General features: G+C 48.6%; 1 protein-coding gene across 6 annotated transcripts in view; it reads left to right on the forward strand.

Moving 5' to 3' along the window:
• The window catches only part of LOC146191104 (uncharacterized), a 145,606-nt gene that overhangs the window by 50,347 nt on the left and 68,057 nt on the right, over positions 1–27,202 (forward strand). For all 6 annotated transcript variants that reach the window (XM_084601578.1, XM_084601580.1, XM_084601582.1 and 3 more), the window contains exons 2-3: positions 13,688–13,809; positions 19,317–19,390. In XM_084601578.1, the coding sequence (XP_084457704.1) occupies positions 13,688–13,809; positions 19,317–19,390 (196 nt within the window). The remainder of the gene's footprint in view (positions 1–13,687; positions 13,810–19,316; positions 19,391–27,202) is intronic.

Genomic DNA, 27,202 nt, shown 5'->3' on the forward strand with positions numbered 1-27,202 from the left:
CACGATCATGCAGCTTATTATAGGCAGATTTAGTACCCCCCCTTTCCTCTTTATGCCGAGGAGCACCTTGGGTCAGCAGAGACAGACTGGCCAGTTGGTGCGGGGGATGATTAGTTTATATTCTCGGCGCGGCCAGAGTGAGCTGTCTATAACGGGATGCGACCCTTCTTTGCCCTGCTAGCCGTGCTCCAGCCGCGGCCACCGCCGTCGTGATGGGTAAAAACGACTTTCCTCGCGGAGTCGTGGTGCAAAGGTTAATTGTGCAAATTTGCGCCCGGTGGTGCAGAGCCCCTCTGAGAGAGCCTGCGCGTTGGCGAGCATTGTTTGCTCGTATCCCTTCCTTCTAGAATCCCCCTCCCCTCCTTCTCTTCTGTACTGTTTAATGCGACGTGCATCGCGCTGACCGCCCTTGCAAGGTCCGTTATCTTGTGAACTAAGAAGGATAAGAGAAAGAAAAGATGCAAGGGCATTGCCGTAGGATTTTTTTACTTCTTATTTTTCGCCCCCTTTAGTGGAGAGCAATTCACCTAGGACGCTGGTGAACCCAGACCAACCGCGCGACGTTTCAATCTCAATTTGCCGTGACCCGCTGTTACTACAGGCTAGAACTGCTCGTTCTTACCGTACGTACCTCTAAATTAGCAGCTTGAAGACACCCGTAATCTACGTAATTGACAAAACGAAAATTCTAAAATGAGCGTTGCAGTGTCCACTGCATTGACCTTTCGGCTGCGCATTCGAAGACTACAACTTTATGGTGTTCGCGACCCGTATAGATTTGGTCTATGCAGTTCCCAAGTCACAGGTCTGCTTTTGAGCGATTAAGAATAAATATTCCAGTTCTCAACGGAGATAATGATGCTTCTTTCACTCTGTACAATGAGTTTGATTTTAAGGTATTTGCGTAAAGCAGGCCCTGTGCGTGGCCTGGTAACTTTTGCCCAACCCTGTGCTCGCGCTGTTCAATATCCTTCGCGCCTAATGATTTAGCCAGGCACCTTCCTGCCGTGAACTCATTGGTGCGCGTGTGAGAATCCAACAACTCCTTCCTCTTTCGCGATGACGGTCACGCTAACCTTATTAGCGTGTACCTGTAGTCACCGCGACAACGCTATACGAAGAGTGCTCTCTCTCTCTCTCTCTCCGTTCCCGCTTTTACTTATACGGCGTGACGAAGGAGAGACGCGTATACCTCTACTTGCGGGTGACGGGGCAAGGCTGTGCTCCTGTCATTGAACCGATGCTTCACCCTTTCGAGGAAATTAATGCTCTGGAGCAAAACCAGATCGTGAGCTGCGTTACATTAATCCTGTTTGTGACCGAGTTCGACCCGGCCGCCAGCACTTCTTGGCGGCCGATGCAGTGCCCGTTCCCGTCACTCTGCTCCGGTTGGTGCCGGTTCGCTAAAATACTTGGGAGATATTAAAAAAAAACACACACAAATGCCATAGGATTAAAAGCAGGAAAAGGTAAGCGTCCGGAAAACTTGTTTGCGCCGAGCTCCGCAATGTATTGGAGGCTGTTATGGCGATCACATCCGCGCATCTCGGTTTATAGCTCTCTGCGCTGTGCTTGCGAGCGATCTTCCCTCATGTATCACAGAGGGTCCGGTGTCAAGGAAAGGCAGCCGCTTCGGCATTAAGTCAGCGATTTGAAGGATTATGTCTTCCGTTCTCCTGCTTTCGATCGCTGCAGTGCGCCTCATTTTCATTTTCCACCGAGTGAAGCGCGTGTGAAGGAAAAATGTTTCTATAGAGAACGCCCATCTGAAAGCTTGTAATTGATTGCAGGTGTCTGTGCGAATGAATTGTCGCTATCTGAAGCGTACTGAATACGCCGGCAGTAACTTTGTTTAGGGTTCTGAACTGCTATGTTTTCGCTGTCCCTTTAGTTTTAACGATCTGTGCGTCAACCCAAGACTAATTCGAAAACGGGTGCAGTCGGCTTTTAGAGACTGTCGCGGCGTTGCCCTACATGTAGGGTAATTTTGTCACATTCATCAGACACGCCTCTTTATCAGACTTGTTTTCTTTATCCATTTAGTATATTTACCAGGTAACAATATTAACAGTGGCAACAGAAGGTGCATCGTTTTGTGCATAACTTCGAAGTTACCGTTGATACTAGCCACCCAACTGGGTTAATTAAAATTTAATTAGTGAGCTTTAGTTGCTTAGTTAGAGATATAGTTAGAGGTGTTTTCTTTTTCCTTTTTCTTTAAATTACGTAAACAGGGAGCATATTCTTGAAAAAAATTTTTTTTTTCTATTTCAAACTTTATATCTAGAAGCTTTGAAAGCGTTCGATGAAACGCCTGATATATGTATTGCATGCTGTGATAGGTGAGTGATTACAAGTATAAAGAATTGCCCTTTAATTGTTTGGGCAGGTATATAAGCATTAGAATGCACTTCAGGAAATGGAGAGCGCATTTTAGCACGGCTCACATAGATAGCGGTGGATGTACTCGCTTATATAGGCAAGGTTTTCTGAATGGTTGACTTGCCATCGTTTCCGCGCGCTTCTGTTCTTCGAGCCGAACAGCGCTCATAATCTCCGTGGTTGCTTTCGTAGCTTGAGGAACCGCCGCCTTCTGCCACTTCCCGTCGTGCAAGCAGGACAGTGTGTCCAGCGTCCCTTGGCTTTACGTTCCACCTCCATCCGCTTCGTTTTACCGTGCACAGAAGCGCGCTGGGCGTCCCTCGTTGCTTTCGATATCTGGCCGTAACATTCGCCCGCTCTTCTGTCTTAGCGACGCTTTTGGCTCCCTTGGCCGCCATCTCACCTTTCTGAACGGTTGCACCATGCATGCGTTAGTTGGGTCATAAAAAAGGACAGGAAAATAAGTCACCTGCTGTCACTGTGCTGTTTGCTAATATGCGCATACATAAATCCGCTGTTGGCGGCATGCGCCTTTCATTTTCTATATTCATCCAGATCCATTGCGCAACCGCGTCTGCAGAGGCATAGCCGTCGAGGATTTGGCAGAGAAGAACGGAATGATGAAGGATGGCGATGACGCCAGTCGTCATGGTTGTCACCCATTCCCTTCCGCTGATGACAAAAAATTGCAAGATTGCACTTCGCTTCGCTTATGAGCTTAATGACGAAAGCCTTTCCTTCTTCTTCTACCTCTGTATTGCGTATTTGTGTACTTTTCTATATATATAATTTATTTAATTTTCTTTTTCCTCTTCGGCTTCGTCTTCGATAACATCGGCATCTCAGGACTCCTCTCCTCAACACGCAAGAATGGGGGCCTAACTACCCTAAAGGGAAAATTACATCGACGTCACAACCTATTACGACCTCTCACGGGCACATTTCGCAGAATCTCGCGAGCAAATCTCGCGAACGCGAGATATTCATCATGAGCATAGAAAGGTTTTCGCCTTATAAACAGCGCGGCCTCGAGTTGCTCCTGTCGGTGCTTACCGGTGTCCGCAGACAGCTCCATCCCTGATACCGTTAACTTGCACGACACGATGCTCATACAAACGCTTCTCGAGCATAAGTTGCGGACGGGCAACCAAGGCATGCAAGTACAAGGACACGCAACACACACACGTACTTGTGCGCAGCTGGGTACCTGCATGTCGCACGGCGGGGGTCCGCACGTTCAAGCGCATTGACAATGCGTTCCTCGACTGCGGCCGCCGCCTGGTCAGCGGCTCGGTACCTCCGGCCGGTGGCACGTTCTGGAATGCGCCGATGGCCGGCCTCGTTTCGCCCCGTGCCGCCTATTATTCAGCGCCGCCGCTGGGCCGGTCTCGCTTTCCCGCCGCCGCTGGTGCCGTCAAGCGGACCCTGGCTGTTTGTCCGGCCCGGCTAGGAAGGGGGTAGCCCCTTTTTCCTGGCTTAATTGGACGCCAGCGGCCATCGAAGGGTGCACTCGGGCTGATGCTTCGCTCTTTATGCGGTTGACTCCCTTCGTTTCTACCTCGTTTTCCATCTACATCAACGTTAACAAGGCAGCAACAGAAGCGATCGCATCTACAGTGTAACAGCAGCAGCAAGATTAAGCGTGACGGGATCTGTTCACTTTGTGGGCGGAGCAGCATCGTGGTTGAGGAAATGGCGGGCAAGAATTAAGCTTGGCGGGAGTTGGGAGTCTTTGTTGCGTAGGAGGAGGAGGTCGGCCCGTTAAATTTATGTCCATACTGTTCATTTGCATTGAATTCGCTTCGGTGATTGCATTCACATCGCATGTACGTGGCAATGCTGTGAACTGTATCGGTTTGTGCGAAGAAGCTGTTCGGCGTGTGTATCGAGTACAAGCGCGGTTTCTTGAAAATAATGGCGCTGAAGTTGCTAGGTAGGTTTTCGCCGCGATGGTCGGTACTCCCTCCAACTCAAATAAAAGAGAAATAGAAAGGGGGAAAGACCAAAAAATAAAAAGATGAAGAAAGCTTTCGGAGCATTGTCTTGTACGCTTTGTAGTGCACAACGACCGAAGAACGCTGAGTCAGTTTGGTGTTGGTCCAGCGACAGTCCTTGCAAATACGTCCCGCCGCGGTAGCGCAGTGATTAGGGCGCAAGTTTCCGTTTTTCGTTATTGTTTTGCACCATTTCTTATCGTCACACATATTCCTCCACATCGAACTTATGGGCTTGCGATGTGTACATTCCAGGAGATTGACTCAACGTTTCTGTATACTAGACATCTGAGAAACAATCGACATCCTGCTTTTGACCGTATATCTCCCTACAGCTGTCTCCGATATGCGCCCTCGATTCCCTAGCGCGCCACCTAGCGCGAAGGCTACTTATAAACATGCTGGTGTCGGGGGTGTGAAATGAGTCAGTGATTCGGGGCAGTTCGCACGATGTCGGACCGTCCAGTGCATGCTGCACCTAGCCGGTGAAATCCGCGGGACATCGTACGTGAGCGGCATGACAGTCCTTGTACGCATGCGCGCGGCACAACTTCTTCGCTTTCGCTTCCGTTTCATGTATGCGGCGTATGCGCACTTGCGTGCCTTTAATAGAGGCCACGTCCGTGTGCCTTACTCGGCTCAGCTTTCTTTTTAATAGCCTATTCTTCGCTGTGAGCCTAGAATGAAAAAGAGGGGGGGGGGGGGGGGTACGTTCTATCGTTCTGCACTTGGTCGTTCCGCAGCAGAGTCTGGGTAGGAGGTCGAGTCGCGCCCATTCCGCGGAAGAAACGTTGGCAAGCTCTTGTGCGACCTTGGGAGGGACTGCTGGGAAGCATCTACAAGTGCGCGGCGGGCTTACAGACTCCAGCTATATATGCATGGGCTCTATTTAACGAGAGAAAGGTCGGTGAGGCAGCGGGGCGTAATTAAGGGGAATTAAATTTAGTGCTCGGCATTTTATAAGGTTTCGTCCTTATAAAATGCCGAACAGAACAGAAATATTTGGCGAGTCGCTAGCTGTTCGAAAACGAAGTTTATACGTCGCGCCAGCATCATTTTACATCGCGCTGCTCTAGGAAATGATAGGTGTGTGTGCTGCCTCTACAGGGAATAGATTTCCGCTTGCGTGAATAATTTTCCTTTATTCTCGGTATTTTAAACCTTCTTTCTGGCTCCGTTTGAATGACGGTCACTGCATTGATATACAATGCGTGATGCTGGGAGGCGAAAAACAAAATCAACAAAAAAACAACGAAGGAAGTCTTTTGTCTCGACATGACTTAGAGTAAAAAAACGCTAGGATTATTTGCCACGAATCTTGGTTTCGTTGTAGCTTGGCAGTTTGCCCATAGTAAGCGGCCTTCACAGCTCAGAGCCATTCAACACATTCACAGGCCGCTACACCCAGAGCCGCTGCGCTCGACAACTTATCATTAGGCACCCCCGGCTTTAGAAGTTTGCGATACCCACCGTCACTGGCTCTTTGGCGTTCGGGAATATGGAGCACAACATTTCCCTGTACTGGTGAAGTGAGTGCTCTGGGCGTTCTATGTCTGTCGCGTTTTATTTTTTAATACAGTATGTATTCGCATTACTCTTGTGGAATGAAAAATAAATCTTTCCCACGGCTCTTTGTCGGGCTTTACTGTTCCTGCCTCTTCTTTACGATGCAGCTTTGCGCAGTACGAGTGAGCGGCAGTGGTGTATATGCGCAGCGTTTGTAGGTATCGATCTTTTTACTCGTTTGAATGCTATAAGTGGCCACCATTATATCCAGTTTATTGTCTGCAACTTAGCTTATAAGAAAGGGTTTTTTCTTTATATAACGTGGTATGACATACTGCGATATACCATCTGCCTGCTGTGCGTGTATGCCTGTGGCCAGGGGTGAACACTATAGGTTCGAAACCTGTTGTTCTGCTAGCTATCCTGCAGAAAAAGCAGCATTCTTCGCGGTCGTGCTTGGGGAGAATATTAAATAATATCAAAAATTCTGAGAGCACTGTGGAATCTACACTGCAGAAATGCGAAAGCCCCTGAGCGTTGCTGCAGCACTCGGTGCATCACGTTTGCTCTCACTATCAACTGAATGCACCGTGTCATTATTATTGCGAAAGCACTACTACTCTAGGTTTCGAGCCTTCAGCGTAGTGCAGCGGTAGCCACGCACTTCTTACCCACTTGACGCTGTGACGTCACACCCCACGTGACACTAGGGTGAGAGCTGGGCTACAAACTCAAGCGGTCGGTGTAGCGCGGCGATAGCCACGTCTTACCCACGTGACGCTGTGACGTCACACCCCACGTGACACAAAAGCGAGAGATGGGCTCCCAACTCAAGCGGTCGGCGTGGCGCGGTCGGAGCCGCGGCTGAGTTGGCAGGAACTGCCAATTTGGGTCTCTCGTTTCACATGGGACGGTTATGTCAGAATCAGCCTGCTAGGACCCTGGCATTCACGTTACCCCTATAGGCCACTAAGGCTCGTTCATACGGGTTGGTTAAAGCGGGGCTTTATATGTGGGCTGGGGAAGAAGAAAAAGAGAAGAACGCTCGGTCACCCGCAGCTAATGCTTTCCCCCAATATTTGGTTCAGCAGCGTTGAACTCTTGTAATTTTTCATTGCTACTGTCATCATTGTCATTGTCACGAATTGCAGCGTCAGTGTCATCACTTCTATCATCCTCACGGTAGACAAGGATAATTATGACGTCCGTTACACGATCCGGGCGTGGCGCAATTGGTTAAAGCGCTCGGCTGGAGATCCGAGGGGATAGAGGTTCGATTCTCGATGGAGACAGGGCTTCTATTTTTCTGATGATGTCATCAGGGTGATTGACAAATGACACATCAGCGCACAGATCCGATGCACAGGTCTGGCGCACACCTCGCGCACAACTCTCGCGCACGGGATTTCTTTCCATGATCCCAGAAAGGCTTTCGCCCTAATATCCATAAAGTGCAGCATTTCAACTTGTTTCGACTTGCAGGGACTAGAGGCACTGGTGTGTATGCTGAGGCCTAGTGCTGCAACGCTATTCCTTAAGCGGCTCAGTTCGTCAATTAATAAATGCTTTACCGCATTCCTGGTTACCACGTAAAGGGCCCATCCCTGTTTGGGCCCTTGCGCGTTTCTTCGCGGTGCGATTGCATCGGCGCTATTTGCGTTCTGCGAGGCCCCATTGTTTTTCGCGTCCCTCGACGCGTCGATTGGGGCTAACTCTTTTCCATCCTTCGATGGCGCATTCGGTGGTGTTGTGCATGCATGCGTGCAGTCGGCTTGCGGCGCGTGTGTTAGCCTTGCGCGCACGGCTCGGTTCGATAGCATCGCCTGTTTTGCCATCAACCAACGCCGTCGAAGAACGATGTTCTGCCTTCGGCGCTTGTGTAAGCAGCCTCTAACGAAACCGAAGTCACGCGCGCGAGCGCGAGATCGTTTTGGAGAAGAGTTGTTTTGGCATGCACCCACGCCGAATCCGTGCGCTCCCAGCAACGTAAAGAGAGAGAGAGAGAGAGAGAGAGAGAGAGAGAGAGAGAGAGAGAGAGAGAGAGAGAGAGAGAGAGAAATAAATAAAAGTAACGATGGGCAGAAAACGTGAAGGCACACCGCCTCTGCAGTTTCTCGTGTGTACCTGGGCGTTTGAATGGCTTTTCAGCCAGGTATGCGTGCTCGCGAGCTCCGGAGTCAAAACGGCGTTATGTGGAGAGAACTGCTGGGACACACGTACATACCGATAGTTGGTCGGCCGACTAAGTGATTTGGCAGGATACGGGAAATAGAGGGTCATTTGTTTGGCGAATTCGATATCGCTTATTATATCGAGCGTGTATTCGGCCTTCGAGGCGTTTGCCAGCCGCTGCCCGGTGGCTGTTCGGCGTCCGTGCAGGTTGGGATATCGAAGTATGCCGCTCTCGGCACGTGCCCCGGAAGGCATTCCGATGGTCCGGTGCCCGCGAAAACCGGAGTGCGTTCGAAGATGCGAAGTCTCCTCATTTGTTGGCGCGAATGTGGTATGCGGAGCAATCGTCCATAGCTTGCTCCTGCGTTAATGTTATTCTAAGCCTTTACAACAGCTTCTTGTTGGAAACGTGCCTATACACAAGCGCACACGCACTCACTCACTCACACACACACACACACACACACACACACACACACACACACACACACACACACACACACACACACACACACACACACACACACACACACACACACACACACACACACACACACACACACGCACGCACACACACGCACACGCACACGCACACGCACACACACACACACACACACACACACACACACACACACACACACAGAGAGAGAGAGAGAGAGAGAGAGAGAGAGAGAGAGAGAGAGAGAGAGAGAGAGAGAGAGAGAATATGAATCGGGGACGTTGGAGAGATACAGCTTCGAGGTCGCAAAATTGCTTCCGGGCAATGCAGTGTGGTGTTTTAAATACCGATCCACATCGCTAAGTACTCCTTGCATCATGCGTGCGCCCCTGAAAGTCTTTAATCGCCCTTTTGCTGTCGCTATAGCGATGCTCAAAGGCTTGCAGTGAGCCAGGGCACACTGTCATTTTACTGACGGCATAGTGCCACTTTCCATGCACGCCGGAATGAGGTAATGCGTTCTCTTGCGTGCGCGCACGTGTTTTCAAGAACACGGAACATATGTGATCACTGGCCGATTTTCAAGCGCGCTGGCTGTTTATCTCTGGAACTGCCCCTGCACTGCAGCTGCTCGTTAAAGCGAGATGACAGAGAAAACCCTCGTATAGAGTGAGGTAAGCTACCCCAACAACGAACGATGCGTCACTGTCGTGGATGTAGTCATCTGCCATGATAGTTCATTACGACATCATCCGCTTCATAATAAACTTCATAATTTGATCGGCTGGCCTGATACTGTGCTGCACTCTGCTACGTTTTTTCTTCTTTTGAAATGCTAAATGAGGAATGACGCTGTATCGGCAGCGATGGCTTTAGTGGTCCGAGAACTCGCCACGCATGGCGGGAGGTTCGATCCCAGCACCACCGGGCACCCAACGGGTGATAAGCTGGGGTATACAAGGAGAACATGTTTATTTATTTATTTATTTATTTATTTATTTATTTATTTATTTATTTATTTATTTATTTATTTATTTATTTATTTATTTATTTATTTATTTATTTATTTATTTATTTATTTATTTATTTATTTATTTATTTATTTATTTATTTATTTATTTTACCCTCAGGGCCCGAGGGCATCACAGATGGGAGTGGGGATGCAAAGCACAAAATACACAGCAATGACAAGAGAAAAAAAAATATATATAGAAATAGCCGCAAATAAAGAAGGCAAACATGTTCAAAATGCAGCGGGGATACAGTACAACACATTTTTAGGTAGTGAAAGGGAACTATTCACATAGTTACAAGCATAAAAACATTCAAAGGGAAACAATAGCTTTGCGAAATGCGTTATAATCTGACATACAAACAATATTCATGGGGAAGGTGATTCCAGCTGACAAGTTCTGGGTATGAATGAATCATGAAAACATTTTGTGCACTTGTGAACGCGTTAACTGCCGGTCGCAGCTCTCAGAAATTTCGCTTCTTTGACTCTTTATTAAAAAAAAAAAAATCAAGAAAATTGTATATTTTTGAGAGACGGATGTTTTTGCACCTAAATTTATGCAATCACTTTTGGATATTTTCGGCGTAAACTTATTAACATGTAGGCACAAAGTTTTACTGCTGTTCATCGAGCCAGGAGGCCAATAGGTTATTCCCAGCTCTTACTGTCGTCAGCATATAGCCCGTTATACTAAGTGGCACGGGCAGAGGCACTTTATTTTTCTTTAGTTTTGTCTGCCTCACCATAGAATATATGTCGTCAGCATATAGTGTACAGTCGTGTGCAAAGTGTGGCAATTGTCTTTAACATATATAAAAATAGAAATGGGTTCAGTATTGATACCTAGGGACAACAATATTAGTTATCGTTAGTTCTGATACTTTTGCGCTGACAACCATTTACGCCTATTCACCTAGAAAGTGCGTAATGAAATCTAGGGAGACCACCATGACGTCATAAGGGGTCCTACGTATTAAACGCGTTGGTTACCTCGACAAACATCAAACGGTGAGAAGCTTACTTTGTCTATTGACTTTTTTTTTTTTTTATCTGTGAAGTTCATCGAGGCTAATTCGGTCGGTTCTCCTCGGGTGTTTTCGTATTGCGAGTCATCTCAGAAGATTATTACACGGGAAATGTTTGTTAAGGCGTTGCAGAGGCAGTTCTAGGACTTAGGTATAGGTGACAAAAGATCGAGATATGGGATGGTAATCTCCAATATTCGTTTTATCCAATTTCTTGAATATTGATATTATTTTCGACATCTTCAAAGCTGAAGGAAACAGCCTAGAGTGAAAGCTGTGTTTCCGCTCTGGAGTCTTATCCGCTGTAGAAGGAGCGGAAGTGTGGAAGGAATGCCGCGTATTCTGTGAGGAACTGGCACTGTAATTATTTCCCGCGGGGATCCATGGCCCACTAAAGCGGACGAGATTTTCAGTGCAATAATATAGTAACGGACAAGGTGCACCTTGTGAAATTACGTTTAGGCGACAATTATCATGCATGCAGACACCGGAAGCGCTTTAGTGCTACTATACTACTTAGATTCGCCGACGTTTGTCTGCCTGTCTCTCCGTGTGTGTGTGAAGTCGTTAGCCGGAGTGTCAAATTTTCAGCTTTCCGGCCGACCTCTCTGTCTCTCCAAGCAAGAAACTCGTTATCTATATTGGGCAGTTGGCGATGAGAATCGAAGCCAACGGGATCCTTTGGCCCTGAATTAGATACGCTATTCCTATAGGCGTGAAATTAGCGGTTTGGGACTCTTAATATCCGGACCTGGAGTGACATGGCGAGTGACGTTGCCAGACACTGATTGGTGCTGCCGACATGGGAGCGCTTTTGAGATGGGCTGCGGAAATTTTGAACAGTACACAGCGCTAATGTTAATTAAGCGCGTCGTCAAGAGTGAGATGGAAGTGAATTAAACATAACGCAAATCGAATTTATAACCGCCGCGTGCCTGAAATAACACAACTTCGTAAAGTTATTGGGTTATAGGTGGAATACGAACTCACGGCCCTTGGGTTCCGAGCCAAACGCTTTACAGATCAGCCAACTTTGATATGTATATCGATTGCTTTTCTCCTATGCATTGATTGCTGCGGTAACCCATGGCAGGGTACGGTTATGTGGGCTGGAGCCCTCAGGCTATGGAGCTCAGAGTGAGCTGAAAGGGATTGCGAACTGTCGAAGAGGCCGAGAACTGACGTTGGTATCTGCGAATCGCCTTCTTTCGAACCTTCTCTCAAGCCTTCTTCTTTCTTTTTTTTTTGCCACTATTCTGAGGCAAGCAGGCTGTGCAAATATAATAATAATAATAATAATAATAATAATAATAATAATAATAATAATAATAATAATAATAATAATAATAATAATAATAATAATAATAATAATAATAACAATAACAACAACAACAACAACAACAACAACAACAACAACAACAACAACAACAATAATAATAATAATAATAATAATAATAATAATAATAATAATAATAATAATAATAATAATAATAATAATAATAATTAATAAAGAAGCGAGGCCACCACTGTGGTTGTACGATGCTTTTAACCGCGTTTCACTTCGCACAGAATAGGCGCTGAGGTCGCTCGTGTTTAAGGCGGTTTAGACGTAATGCATGATCCGGTTTGCTATCCATCGTTTCAGTCAACCTCATCGCCTACTTCGCCGCACCGCACTCGACGAAAACAAGCAAGAGTCGTAAGAATAGCAGTAACACAACAATAGTGGACCTCTTCGAGCAAACAGAAACCCGATACGGGCCACTGAGCCTCACGCCGTGCTGTCCCTCACCTTGGAAGGAATGGCCTTCGCGTGCCGCCAGAGGAGAGATGACCGTTCGTCCCTTGACGAGTGCGCACATCCGTAACGTCATCTGTCCACGCCAGCTCGTTGATTTTGTCTGTACGAGAATCGCGGAACGGTGCCCTTGTCTTCCCTGTTCTTATGTGTTCCTTTGTCCTATTTTTCCTTCCATTTCCTGCTCCGCTCGCGCCAGTCTGAACTTCAGTTCGGCGAGATTCTGATCTGCGCTACGAAATTTGGGGGTTTTTGACTGCCTGTCAGAAACGAGGCGCATAACTGCTAGTTCTAAGCCTCTTCGTGTTCTATTCTTCCTTCTTCCCTCCAAGGTCGACAGCGCGCGTTGAACTCGCTATATGCATCGCCTTCCGATATATTGGATCCGTTCCTCGAGGAGCTCATGTGCGGATGCGCGCGTGTGCTTTTTACTCTGCACATGCATTCACTTCAATGAATGGTTCATGTGTTCCTGAAAAGGGCAGCCACAACAGCGACAAAAGTAACAACAAAAAGCGTTTAATTTACGCACATCCACGTATGGAGTATATATTTTGGCGGCCACGTATCGCTTCATGCTTGTGTGCCGCTGTGCTGTTTGCGACGAGGTTTGCTCAAGCCACTGCGAGGTAGTAAATCGTTACCTATGCTCACATGCTTACCGTTTGGATCGTTCACGGTCAGGTGGCCTTTAGCTCGCAGTCTTTTCATGTGCTGAAGATGGGCTGCCTTATTGACTGTGTAGTTAATAAGGACAAGTGCGCCATATAGGTGGCACACTTTGGATGCGAAGGAACACCCTCAAGTTGCTGCTTCGAGACTTGTGAGCGCTGTCATTCATACAGTATACGCCTCACGCAGTATCACGGGTGTCACGAGCTCTGCCCGCTGACCGCTCCGGGGCCGGGCCCGGTCGGCTATCTATAGGCGCCGCCGTCACATAAAACGTACGCTCATTGGCGTTCCAATTTCCCCGAGGGGCAACGGTGATGAGACTGGCATTTTCCATAATCTAAAGACTAATATGTGTATTGCGGTAGACTATAAATTTCTCACTAAATGAGACGTTTCACTTGTAATAGTTGACAAAAATAAGTCGAGATTTAATTTCTGTCAATCAACTTTATACTATACTGCGCGTCTGAGCTGCATTATTGTCACGTCACCACAGGCAATGCTGCGCTCTCAGAATCTTAAGTCAGGCACCCTGCTCAAAGCCTGGACGATGAGTGGTTTCGCTATAGAACCGTACCTGGCAAATCAATTTGTTTTTGTGACTGTTGTGTGAAGGTCAACAGGCGGACCTTTCCCGCTAATAAATAATTCTCTCTTCTTTTCTTCTCACCTTCTTCGCAGCCCCCAGCTGATCCGTTCAAGCAGCGGAGAGCCTTCCGACCAGGGCTACCTGCCCAACAAGATCCGTCTGGTGCAGCTCAAGCGACGGGGCGCCGCCCCGCTGGGTTTCTCCATACGGGGAGGTAAGCATGTGCACAGCTTCGCTTTCTTCTCCTCTTTCAGCCTGCATTGCAGCGCGTTCGGACAGCACGCACAGAGCGACGTGATTCACTCGCTCCGTGTCGCCTCTCCGGCAGGAACGACGAACCACGAGGAAAACCCGCGCTGTTATTTGCCCAGCCTTGTAGGAAAAGCAATCTCAACGGTGGCGCGTGAGCAAGCTTGGCGCTTTTTTGTAGACAACGCGTCCTTCGGAAAGACTTGCCCCTCTGCAGATATGGTCTAGCTGCATCGCTGAAGTATTGCTAATTTTCCCAGAAAACATAGGCCAGTGAGGTGCGTACGTGTGGGGGAATTAGGAAGAAGAACCACGTGGAAGAAGCCCGGCCGTCTCTCTTTTGTTGTTATCAGTAAGCTGCGACAACGGAGGCAAAAATAAGTATTCTTGTTGAGACGGCGGTATACACGTGTGCAGTAAAGGAAAAACTCCACTGGTCCCCTGTATACGGTTCGAGCAGTGCGAGATGTTCGCTCGTGTACTCGCCGCTTTTGAATACGCGGTCGTAAACGATGCCGATAAGTTGTGAGAACTTGTCGCTTCCCGGTTGGTCGTGCTTGCTTTCCATATATGTGTTCCCGCGCACAGAGTGCAGAAGCTAGGAAGCGACAGCGATGCCGGGGACATCATCCTCCTCCTCTCTAATCCCCGTTCTGTTCTTGCCGTCACATTTTCGGTGCAGTTGAGTAGAGCCATGCAGTGGTTCTGCGAGTCATGTGTGATGGTTGCAGTTTAAATCTTTCACTTTAAAAATTGCGCGTCTCGCTCTTCCGGAATTTCCTCTCAACCATCTTCGCGTGAGTGCTGGCAGCGCCTATAACGAGGATGGTTTTGCATTGGATGTGCATAAAAATAAGGGCATTTCTATTCAGATGCAGAAAGCCGAGGAAAACCAGTGTGTAAGCGGCATCGGACAACTTACAGTGAATTCATGTGATGTAAACCACATTTTTTGTCGAGAGGGAGAAAAATACGGTGAAATACGGCCATTGCAGTGAAGTAGGCTATGGAACGAAAAATGGTAGGGGTAACATTAAGAGATAGAAAGCGTGCAGAGTGGGTCAGAGAAATAACTCAAGTTACCGACATTCTAGTAGAAATTAAGAAGAAGAAATGGACATGGGCAGGACATGTAGTGCGAAGAGAGGATAACCGATGGTCGCTGAGGGTAACAAACTGGATTCCAAGGGAAGGAAAGCGTAACAGGGGGCGGCAGAAAGTTAGGTGGGCGGATGAGATTAAGAAGTTCGCAGGGGTCAAGTGGATGCAGCTTGCACAGAACCGGGTTAAGTGGAGAAATATGGGAGAGGCCTTCGCCCTGCAGTGGGTATAATCAGGCTGATGATGATGATGATGAGGCGTAACGAGAGGCAGTATGCGCAATTTTGCTTTACGTATACTGATTCGGCTGTTGCGTAGGTAGCACCCAGTGACGTCAACAATAACGCCATCCAGCGCATTAATGTACTAAGTTCATTGTAATTTCTCGACAGCATCTGCTTGAATCCCTTACGCAGCGACCGTCTAATTGCACGGAGTTGTATAATTAAGAAAAAGTAATTACTCCAACGCTTTAGCACAAATATTTTTTTGTCGCGAAAATCGTTTATCATTGGTATTGCACGAAATGCTCTTTTATCTAAACTCTGCGATGTTTACGTGTTTTAGCTCGCAAAAGCGGCGCGCTCTCAGGGACCTTGCCTCAAGGCGCTGCCGAGAGGCTCGTCCACGTGAAAAAGTCAAGTAGGCCACGGTCTGTTTGCTAACGGTGAGATCGCGTTTGATAGGACACATCATCCGCGCTGTTAGCGTGCTGCCGCTTCTCGTCGTACATCAAGCTGTCTCCGTGCTTTCATCTAAACTCACAACGTATGGAAATCTAGCGACGTGAACTCAAAATTGTACTGGTTTCAGTGTTGCCTCACATGCGTGGTATGCGCGATACCACATTATAATGTGTAACAGTACCGCTTATTAGAATGAACACTGCTGTAAAATACACTTAGTGCGAAAGCAGTCATGCAAGTCCTCAAGGTCATCTTATGTGATCGGCGCTCGGCCGGCGGAGCCGCTGCCATATAGCTGCTGTAACGTCAGCCGTTGTCGATCCACTGAAGCGGCCACATCTCTCCTTTTGCGTGCCGTTTGCTTATACCTCATTACCGATGGACGGCATCCTAACGTTAGATAGAGAATATTGTAATAGGTGCCGCAAAGGCCCGTTCACACTTGCGACTCGCAGAGGTTGTGCGACCGTTCTGTCCGAAAAGCGACTGTCCCAAATGGTCGCATTGGTCGAAAAGCGAGAGCCGCAGGCCAGTCGAACACTGCGCGATTTTCCAGCTTTGCGACTACGGGTCGCAAACCGGCATCCGAAGTGAACAGAAGTTAGTTTTAAATCCGGCGTCTCGTTGCTGGCGAATAGCCAATATCGACAGGTCTCGTTCCGAACGAGATCGTGCAGCTCGGGAGAGCGATCCCAAGATCGCATTTGCAAGGGTAAACATCGGTCGAGCTGAGCGGCTTCCCTGGTCGCATGCGACAGCCGTTCGCACGCCCTTCGGTACTCGCAAGGGCCCTTCAGAAGAACGGACTGTGAGGCTGGAAGCTGAGCGTAATGGAAAGCGTGTTAAACCGTCACCACCGAGATTTTAACAAGGCCGTTGCATTACCTTCTCTCCCATAAGAGAACGTCACGACGAGCGGATGGACGATAAAAGATCAGTCAATAAATCTGCGCATATGGGCTTGATAAAGTGGCGAGAGGACACCACGTGACTTGACTCAGATGCGCGCTCGCACCTTCATTTGCTGGAATTTATCGCCCATCCGCTGTGGTGACGTAGGCTGCTGAGTTGTGCTGGCCTTGTCAAGATCTCGGTGGTGACGGGTAAACGCGCTGTACAACCGAAGCTTTGTGTCCCGATATGCGAAAGCATTTCTAGCTTCATGGGCGGCTTAGCAGAGTCCGTCGAGAGACCGTGTCGGCAAAAGTGTCCGCACCTATGTAAATGATTGACAGCCCGCGGGCTGTCAATCATCATTTACATGGGTAATTAACTTAAGAGGTTATTTAGTGGCATTAAACAATATCAGTAATAATTATAACTCAGTGAAACGTTTAAATGGTTGGTCAGTTGTTTCAACGAATTAGCCTGTGGATCGGAGCTGTGTACAGAGCGTGTCTGCACGAATGAAAGGGTGATTTGGACAAATTTCGTATATCCGATCTAATCCGAGTATGGCCAATATTCGATGGCGACCTCCAAATTCGGATAGGTCGCCCCCACAAGTTGGTCCCCTGGACCCCCAAAGTTTGGCCTTGCCAGAATATTGACCTAAACCGTTGTCTGTACCCTAATCAGAGTATGGCAAATTCAGTGGTGACCTCCAAACTTACGTGGACCACCCTCAAAATTTAGCCTCCCTGGACCCTCGAATTTTCATTTCTTCCGAATTTTACCAAAATTGCTGTCTAACCTAATTTGAGTATGACCAACTCAGTGATGACTTCCACATTTGGGTGGGCCACCACCAAAATTTGGTCCTTCGTCCGAATTTGACCAGTAGAAACGCCAACTAAGCAACGAATCGCAGCGTTCATAACGTAACCAGGCACGGAACTCATAATGCTTTCGCATTTCTGCGTGTTGCATACTTAAGTTCACCCTTGTAATTTTTTTTTTTTTTTTTCACTCTCATTGTTACTGAAGGAGGCTGTGGTGGCGGTGGACAAGCACTACATGGTCTGATCATGCAACTGCTTTTTCCCTCTACGTAAGGTAGTAGTTCTGCTGAAAGACTTGAACATTGATGTGCCGTTCGCAAACACGGCTGATATCTCCAACTATAGCTTCGTGATATTAATTCAGTAATGACGCCTGATGCCAATACAGTTAGTTTGTCAAGATTGACCCATTACAGCCGACATATCTGGAAGTTTTGAGGTCAGGCTTGGAGAACGTGCTTCTTACTGTTCCACTAATTAGTCCTGGCATTTCAACTCGCTGCGTTGTCTCTGAGCTGCGCATGTTTTTTTCTTCTCACCCTATTGTTTTCGGACAGAGAGTAAAAAAAGAAGTACTTACGTCGGGAATTAAGACACGGGGAACGCGCTCCAATTACTGCCGGCTCCATCCAGTGCTACAATGTCTTGACCTTTTTCATCCAGCGTCCATGTTCGTTCGCACCGAGACAAATCGCTTGCGCCTAACAAACACAGGGAGCTGCAGGTCGCGCCGTATCATCGATTTGCGTTTTCACCGCTTGCGCCGTTTCATTCGCGCGGGAAGAGCTAGGACACCTTGCGCGGACGTTGACGTCCTCTTTTCTTTCTTGCCCTATAGCAGGGATCAGACGTGAAGCGCTTGACTTTTTCGGCCTTCGTAGATACCCCTTTATTGACAAGGAACGCTCGCGAGTGCATCTGCAAAAAAAAAAAAAAAGTGTCCCAAAACCGCTCAGCGCAGATTCAAATGCGAGCCACTGCTGGTAGGCGAACGCCGACGTCACGCACGTACACAAACACGAACTGCTTCGAAGGTGACGAGGAAGGACGGGCTGGAACCTGGTATCGAGAGACGACCCGTTCTGTTCCGCGTGGCTGGAAAGCCAAAAGGCTACGGGCAGAGACTTGAAAGAAAAAGAGAGCAAGAGCAGGAAGACGCGAGACGGGTTGAGGAAGCCGTACACGCAGAAGGAGACGCGGAACGAGGAGGGGTCGCGATCGAATGGCGCCTCGGCTGCGACCTCTTCAAGGGCGGGATGTCGTGGGCACGGCCAACAGAAGGAGCGGCAACGAGGGCTCCTGGCCTGCTGCTTTGCCGTCGCGGCTGCCCTTTTAGAAAACGAGTTTGGCCCGGTTTCTTGCTTTTTTCTTTCTTTCCTTGGCTTTTGTTTTCTTGTTCCGAACAACCAGGGAAGAAAGCAGTTCAGTCGAGCCCTTTTTTTCTTCCCCGCGATATTGTAGCCGAGATAGGAAGGCTGCGGTCGACGCTCAGTCAACCGGCCAGCGAGCAAGACGGGGCCATCCACTTACGTGCCCCGGACAGTGTTCCTGGGACAGATTTGAGGAGTGGATGTACTGCAGCGAGTTGCATTGCAGTGCTGGCTTCTGGGCGAGGTGCAGTTGCTCCGCATGCTTCGCGCACAAAAGAAGTACGACCGTTTCTCGTCTTCAGGCTGCTGCGCCTCTCCGTCGCTGTCTAGGGACAGATAACGGGACTCCGTCGAAGTGCACGTTGGTGGCCCGCGTAGCGTTTTCACCCGTTATGCCTGCTTTTAGATGCGCCCGGTGGCCTCCCGATGCGGCTGGGTTGGTCCGCGCTTCTTCGTGCGGTGAAGAAGGCGGCAGGCGCAGTCGGCGGGCGAGCCGGCAAGGCGCACCCAAGCCTTTTCGGAGTGCTGCTGGCGGTGGCGTGCGGATAGCGATGAAGAAGTCTGGAACCCATGTGGCCAAATCGTGTCTTTCAGGTCGGGAGCATGGCACTGGAGTCTTCGTGTCCCAGGTGACCGGGGGATCGGAAGCTCACCACAAAGGACTCAGGGTGAGTAGCTTCTTTGACTATACTTTACTCTGACGCGCTGCAGTCCCTTCCGCCACAGGTGCCGCGTTATATATGTGTGCATATTATTGTTTTGTTCTTCATGCTATAGGCATGTGCTCCGCGGAAAACTTGAGGTGCCTACCGGTTTTGTTTATTGTGTAATTGCATTCTATTATGCACATTATAGCTACCAAACGACAGTGTTGTCACAGTGCTGACGAGAAAGTGACAGTGTCCACTGTGAGCTAAGTTACGAGGAGCTACACGCACATCTGACAACTCTTGAACTGGATTAGCGTCGCACATTGCTGATCATTCCGGTTTCTTCGGTACATCTATACAAGTATACTGAAAGTACGGAATAAACTTGCCACAAACGCACATCATGTTGACTGGTGTATGAACAACGCGGATGGCACACTCATGTGCATGGCATATATTTACCCTTTTTTTTTTAATGGTTTCGTTTGTTCTCATACAAGAGGATTACTAACCTGCTCTCTGTGGTAATCCGTGAGCCGTTCGAAGGTAGTCGAGTCTAGTTGTTGCACTCCTGGATTCCTGCACAGTTCGTTTTTCTTTTGTTTTTGTTTTTTTTTTAATCCTCTTATTTGCTTTGTTTTCACGAACGATTGCATGTGCTGGAAACATTGCAAACAACAGTGACAACGCACAGGGGCAATCACATGCAACCGAGTCGAAATCAGGGTGCTCCACGGCTCACTGAACATCAGCGCACGCTGGTTTAGCTGTAAGCCATTACAGCATGTAAAGAAGCAACGAGAACAAGCATCCTTATTATGTCCGCGGAAATGCGCGCGCTGTTGTGTCGGAAGAGTTTGTTCCAGGTTCCCAGCGTTCAGGGCGCTGGCCTCGTCGCAACCGGTAAGCCGCTTAAACCCCCGACACATTCGCACACTCACAAACGCACACGCATTGCACGCATTGGTACAAACGAAGAAAGAGAGAGAGAGAGAAGAATGGTCGCGCTTGCGCGCTTCGTATACATAAAAGCAGTTGAAATGCAGAGTGCGCGCGCGTGAAGTGGAGGCGCGTAATTTCCCAAGACGAGGGCTTTTTGTTTCGGAAGTTGGTAGTTTTGGCAGAGAAAAAAAAAAAAAATACCCGTGCGAACGTGCCGAACCGGGACGGCGGCGAGCCCGCGAAGACATTCCGCGAGTTTGTGTCCCGAGCCTCGAACGCTTGGCGGAGTTGCTTTCTGGAGGTGGAGATTATCCGTTGCTGGCTGACTCGCTCCGGTCAGTGAACCGCCGTTTGCGCAAACAGCAGCACTCCACCAGCCGAGCTTTAGTTTGTTAACCTGCACTTTGGCTAGCCTTTGTGTGCCCGCGTGCGTACTATATAAACGTTTATAGACTGCGCACATATGGGGGAGGAAAAACGTAACTATACGGCTTTTCACGGTGCAATTTGCTGCTAACTCTGGACGTGTGGGCACGTTTAAAGGAAGGTTAGCACAACGTATAGGTATACCTGTTTAGGATATCGCTCGCACTTCGGCGTTTATCGTACGCTCCCTTTAGCGTGATTGATTCTAGCACCTTTTTAGGTTACTTTTCATGTATACACAAAGATTGTCAGTTGGGGTCGTATCACTTTAATACACAGTAAACACACGATAAATACACGTGTATATTGCGCTTTGTGGACTTTGTCGAACCATTTAAGAGGCAGCCCATGCTCTCCTGGTGTGTAAAAGATTGGATTCGAAGGAAAGGAAAATGCGGTATATGCCGCAGAAGGCGGTTAACACGCGGAGATGGGCATGGCTGACATCAAGGGCATGCCGGTAAGATGAGGTTTCGTACTTGGTTTGAATATATAGTGTTAGGTCGTAAACATGGATTCTATCGTAAATAAAATTTTTCACGAGATAAACTTCAATGGAACACTTTATTAATTTCCGCGCAAGGCTAATGCTGAACATTCATTTATGCTAAATTTCTTAAATATTAAAAAAAACGTTGTATACTAATTTAATTTTCTGAAAATGGAGAGCGTCGCAGCGGCGGCGGCTGGATCATAGCCACTGTATCGAGGCTCAATTATGATTCCTCGGCACAGTTCATGTTTTCGGCCCAACCAAGCACAACGCGAAGCAACAGCTTCACTGTGCGGCCACAGGGTGAAGAACTGCGAGCGTAGACAGTGGCGCCACATTACCCTCTAGGGAATTTTGCGAGAATTTATGGCGGGACTGACTGCTGATCTATGGGGAGGCCTTCGTCCTTCTGCACTGGAAGTATCCTGACTAGTAATGATGATGGTGGTGAGGGCCTTGATTATGAGTTTGTGTACAAACGCAAAGTTTCGGGCGATCTAGCTGGCGCATAGTGCGCAGATGAGCCGCAGCAGGGGAGTACTTCTTACCAAGATACTTTGTTGGGTGAGTTGGTAAACATCCATTATTAATTTAAACAGCTTGTACTGCGGCTTCCTTTTATCTTGTCTTGTGTCTTCTTGTTCGCGTTGTTTAAATTAATAATGGATGAGTACTTTTTAGACAGTACACGTGGTAAATAATGTCAATATTACAGGCGGGCTGGCTGAAAAAGGGCTGTTTCGGAGACCTGGGCGCATTTTTTCCGTAAAATCACAGTAGGCAGGGAACGAACGGACGGAAATAATTATTCAAAAAACAGACGTCACAGACGTGAAGAATCCGTGGAAGGCATGTTTTTGACACGATCTCGTGTTCGATATCTTATCCTGTGAGTGATTTTGCAGAACTCTTTCAAATCGTCGGAAGGACGTACTGTCAGCAAAAAATAAAACGCCAACAAGAAAAGTGAAAATGCAGCACGAAGGATACGAGCACACGTTAGCTCTTGGAAGAGGGTTCGCACGTGCGATCCACTGACTTCGCAGAAGATCTTCCCTCGCTAAGGCTCTAGTTTCTTGCTCGTCGTTTTCAAAAACGCACCGAATTGGTTTATTTAGACAGTTTTAATTCTCATTGTGAATGCAGGAAAAACATTAAAAGGAAATTTTTTGCTGGAAAATTAGCCCAAGGCCCTAACCCGTGAGCCAAGACCTTGTCCGCGTTGTTTCCTCATCCAAGTCGCGCTTAGAAAGGTGCATCTGACGACATGTGAAGAAAGCGCTAACTGCACGTGTGACATCAGCGTACCCAGAGCTCTTTAATATTACCGGTTGCGAAGCTTTCCACGGTGCTCATGTATCAAAAACAGTGGTTGTCAAAATTCGGTTGTTTACGGATTTTGGCGACGCCCAGCTGTTTACCTAAGTTGCAAAGTTTCAGATTGTCGATAAACCACCTGGTAAATAAGGTCAGTTGAAGAGGTGCAGTAGCAAAAATAGATAACAGCCATAGCGGTAATTAAGAGAGAAAAGAAGGGATTTTAAGAAGGCAATGACTTGAATAGCCGATAGCTTTTATTGACCGCTTTTAGATGGCGCCACAATCCATAAGCAGGCAAAAATTATTATTTTTAAAGAACTGTGCAACTCCAGCAGTACTTCTTGTGTCGCTTATCTCCTGCGGGAGTCAATCGCGGAAACAGATCGTTTTCAGGGATCAGTGACCGCGAGCACTGCCGCCCGACTTCCGTGACCGAGGCGTGTGCGAACGATATGGCCCAGGCTGCTACACTCTTCAGGCTGGTCTCGCTGAGGCCACCGCACTGAGTTGGCGCATACGTGTTCGTATACTATAGACATATATGGCGCTTTGTGGGTTACACGCGTACATTCGGGGCGTACGGGAAGTTCTTTGCCGGTTGGTGCCAATCGTGCTGTTTGTAACCCCCCCCCCCCCTTTTTTTTTTCTTCTTTTTTTCGTTTTCAGCCAATATGCGCCATGCAGCGTGCATGAGCCTTCGACTTCGACATGTGCGTATTGTGCTTGCCTCATTATTCACGCATATATCCCACCCTTTCCAGCCACTGTCGCGCGTATACGCACAAATATCTCTTTTCGTCGTCCGTTGCTCTCAAATCGCAGCGTGGCGGCAAGTGTCACATTTCTCCCTGTTTTTGTCTATCTCCTTTCCTCTTTGGAACATGGGTATCAGGCTATCAGCCTCTGTGTCCATTCTATTTTACTTTTTCTCGCAATATATGCGCGTATGTGGACCCCAGCGTTGAGCTTCCTGTTTCGTTTTGGTAGTGTCGCGCGCGGGTATAGCGCGGGCTTCAAGCTCGGCTTCACGCGAGGCACGCGCTGACCCCGCTGGCTTGGCCGACCGCCTTTATTTTGTCCCTCCTTCCCTCCCTCCACTCGCTCGCTTCTCTCTGGCTCCGGTATGATTTTCTTCTTGGCTCCCCCGTCGCGTACACGGGCGGTGACGGCCGTCATCGTTTGCCGTCACTTCCGTATCCAGTTGCGAGGCTCTTCTCCACAGTGCGCCGCCAGGTGTACTTGTTTCGCGCAGTTTTCATTTCTGTGTTCGCGCGCGGGGAGAGTTTGAGCCTGCGCGCGGGTGATGGCTAAGTATGCGCTAAGCAAAATACGCTGTTTCGGAAGTTGTGCTGAAAGCGGCTGATCAATTTCTAACGCGACAGGGTCACAGGGGCTATGAGGAAGTAGTAGTAAAAATTACAATGTTTCAACGCTGCTGAACCAAATATTGAGCAAAAGCATTGGCTGCGGCGGGTGACCGAGCGTTCTTCTTCTCTTTTTCTTCTTCCTCAGCCTACATATAAAGCCCCGCTTTAACCGACCCATATGAACGTGGCTTAGTGGCCTATAGGAGTAACGTGAATGTCAGGGTCCTAGCAGGCTGATTCTGACATAACCGTCCCATGTAAAACGAGAGACCCAAGTTGGCAGCTCCCGCCAGCCTGTGTGTCACGTGGGGTGTGACGTCACACCATCACGTGGGTAAGACGTAACTGCGGCCGGGTCACGCGAAGGCTTTGGGGCATGCACGCCCCTGGGCCCCCGCACGGCCCCACTACACTCAAACGTTCATGTTCCTATGAACGTATGAACTATGAGGAACGTTCGCCTTAATGGACGTCGCCAGAAAGATTTTCATTAACCGCGGTTCCTCAAAGGCACACCGAAGACATTGAATCTGGCCAGTGTCAACAGGTAGCTGCTTTTTGGTAAAAAAAAAAAAAAAAAAAAAAAAAACTAAAACAAAAAACAAAAACAAAACAACTCCTTTCACGGCTCCTCGGAGCTTCTTCACGAGCATCCCTGAGGATAGGCCAATAAGCTCACTGGTACGGTGATCACGGAGTCCCTTTTAATTTGACGTCACGAGTTTTTATAGAGGGGCGGAAATTTACAGATAGAGTCTTCTCGGATATATCTGTGCGTCTTTCACTACCGCACAGGCATGGAAATAACTAGAGAATAAAACTTCCCAAAGAACGGAATTCGGACGCGCGGTCACCGTGTCTTTTTAACGCGAGTGCACTGACGGCATCGCACAGACGCTCGCCAATTTGCATTTCGCCTCCACCGAAACGCTGCCGCTGTGGCGCTGGAATTGAACCTCGCGAACGCGCGTCGCGCTCGCAACAGCCGAAGACCATGGACGATATGTCGCCGTGACAGGTGTACGGTATACTGTGCCGTGCACGCTTATCTGCTTACCTACAATCTTCGCGTAATGACAGGTGAGCTTTACTACGTGCATCCGCGGCAGTGTAATACACGACGTTTATGCTCCACAACCGCGGCACGTACTGTAGCACTGCGCTGTTTTGGTGTACGTACTAGTACCGCCCAAGGTGTTTGCTGTTCTTACTGCAATGCACGATTAGAAGTGATGCTTCCACGCACTGAATAGAGAGATGAAACGAACAGTAGCATTTGTTTTTGCGGTAGACAGATGTGGAGATAAGTATACTTGAATTTGGGCAAGTTGGTTCATCTCTTATACACTTTCGCAAAGACAGGGAGAAAGTAGCACGTACAAGACATGCACAGCTGCAGCCGTGCTCTGAGCACGCTTTACGTGTTACTTTGTGCATGCCTTCTTTTGCGGATAGTGCTACAGAGACGTCGTTGTCGCCGCGGGGAGTAGCGATATGAAGCAGGGCTATTTAGGGATATTTAGGAAACGAGCGCGCCTGGAAACAGACCGGAGTCCCGTAACACAGGAAACTTAGTTCGCGAGGAAGGAAAAACAAACAAACAAACAAACAAACAAACAAACAAAAAAACGACGGAAGCAATGAAGAGACGTTATAGAGGTCAGCGCGCGCAACAGCACGGACGAAAGCGACAAATGGGCAGCAGCGGCCGCTGCCTTGCGCGCGTTTCCCGTGTGTTGCGCGTTCCATGGTCGCGCGCACGACCCCCCCACACATAGCGGGACCCCCGTTGGACACCACCAGGAAACGGGCTCTGACTGACTGGGCCTGCCAGCCTGCCTACCCGCTAGGTTGCCCCGTTTCTTCAACGTCGGACTTTCTATTCTCCCATCTTCCCGTTTTCGTTCGGTTTCTTATCTTTTTTTTTTTTCTTTTTTTTCCCTAGTGTACATGTCGGCTTGCCGTCCGCGCAGGAGGTCTTTGTGGCATAGTTTGTACCCGCCTCCAACAGCGCACGCATTGGCGCGAGAAAGGGCAGTCAGGAAAATTGAAAGCGATATGTCCTTCCCCCTTTTCTCGAGGAGCGGATGAGGAGTCGTGTCACGGATATATGCGTGATGTTTTGCAACTTGTATAAACGGCTGCTAGGAAAGAAAATCAGCGTCAGCTGTCTTCCTTTGGCAGAGCTGTTCTCCGTGACCGAGTCGGACGGTTTCCTCCTTGTCCCAATCGGTCTCCACGGGAGGCCGGCCTTTTAACGTGGTTTCGGAAAACTTTGCGCCCGAAAGGTGACGGAAGCGCCGAGGATGGTGGCATGAATTCGTACGTACGTAAGTACGTGTCGTAGTGAGGCTTGATGTGACGCGCAGAGTGCAAGGGGTAAAGGTTGAATAGAACTGGAGACGAGGTTCGTTCGCGAAGTCGTACAAGTTGTCACGGTTGCTGAGTTTTCCATTTTGCACGTTTGGAACTTTCTGAAGCGGCAACAGTAAGAAATGCTTATCGAAGTCTCTATGTTTTTTGGCGGAAAGCAAGATGGGGGGGGGGGGGGGGGATCTCGCTTTCCCGTGGGCATGGCTTTGCACGTTCGCCGTGGCTACTTGGGCTGAAATCACTGGTCTGAGGTAACGCCATTTTATGTTGTTTGTACGGCTGGGCAAACTTTCTCATTTTGTTCTTGCCCTCTTCACTGCTTCCCTCACGACGCTGTCCATACTGTCGCAGCGTCTTTCCTTTCTTCATCCTTCCCCTGCAATTGCTTGAAACGGGCTGGTGAACGGCACAGAAGGGGCGGGGCGTCTCTCGTTTTTACAAGTTCGCCACGTGAGCGAGTAGTAGGTCGCCTATTGCTATTATAGAGGTAGAAAGCATCTTTCAGGGGCCCCGGATTTCACGGCTTTCCAGAGTCGTCTCTCGAATCTACGCCTACACTGTTGGAAGCGCTCGATTTCAAAGCTATATCACGCGTGTCTGGCCGGTCTAATGGGCTGTACAAACACATCCTTTTTCCGGCCATCGGTCGCGGATGTTTCGTTTGCCCAAACACTACACGTCTGCACATCCATCAGGTGCTCTCCCCATTGCGTCCACTTAATTCGCACGCGCTTCAGCATTAGCTACAGGGATAGTGCAAGCCTGTTGAGGCATCATGAATCAGAGTGAGAGTGTAGATAATGTGACGAATTATCCCCCTTTCCACTCGCGTCCTGACCGAGAGCCACCGGGGCGCCGCAGGCGAGCTGTACCAGGTGTAGGAATAACGGAAGCCTGCCACTAGTTTAT

Source organism: Amblyomma maculatum, chromosome 4, assembly GCF_055883805.1.
Source record: "Amblyomma maculatum isolate TAMU_Amacu chromosome 4, ASM5588380v1, whole genome shotgun sequence".
Taxonomy (NCBI): Eukaryota; Metazoa; Arthropoda; class Arachnida; order Ixodida; family Ixodidae; genus Amblyomma; species Amblyomma maculatum.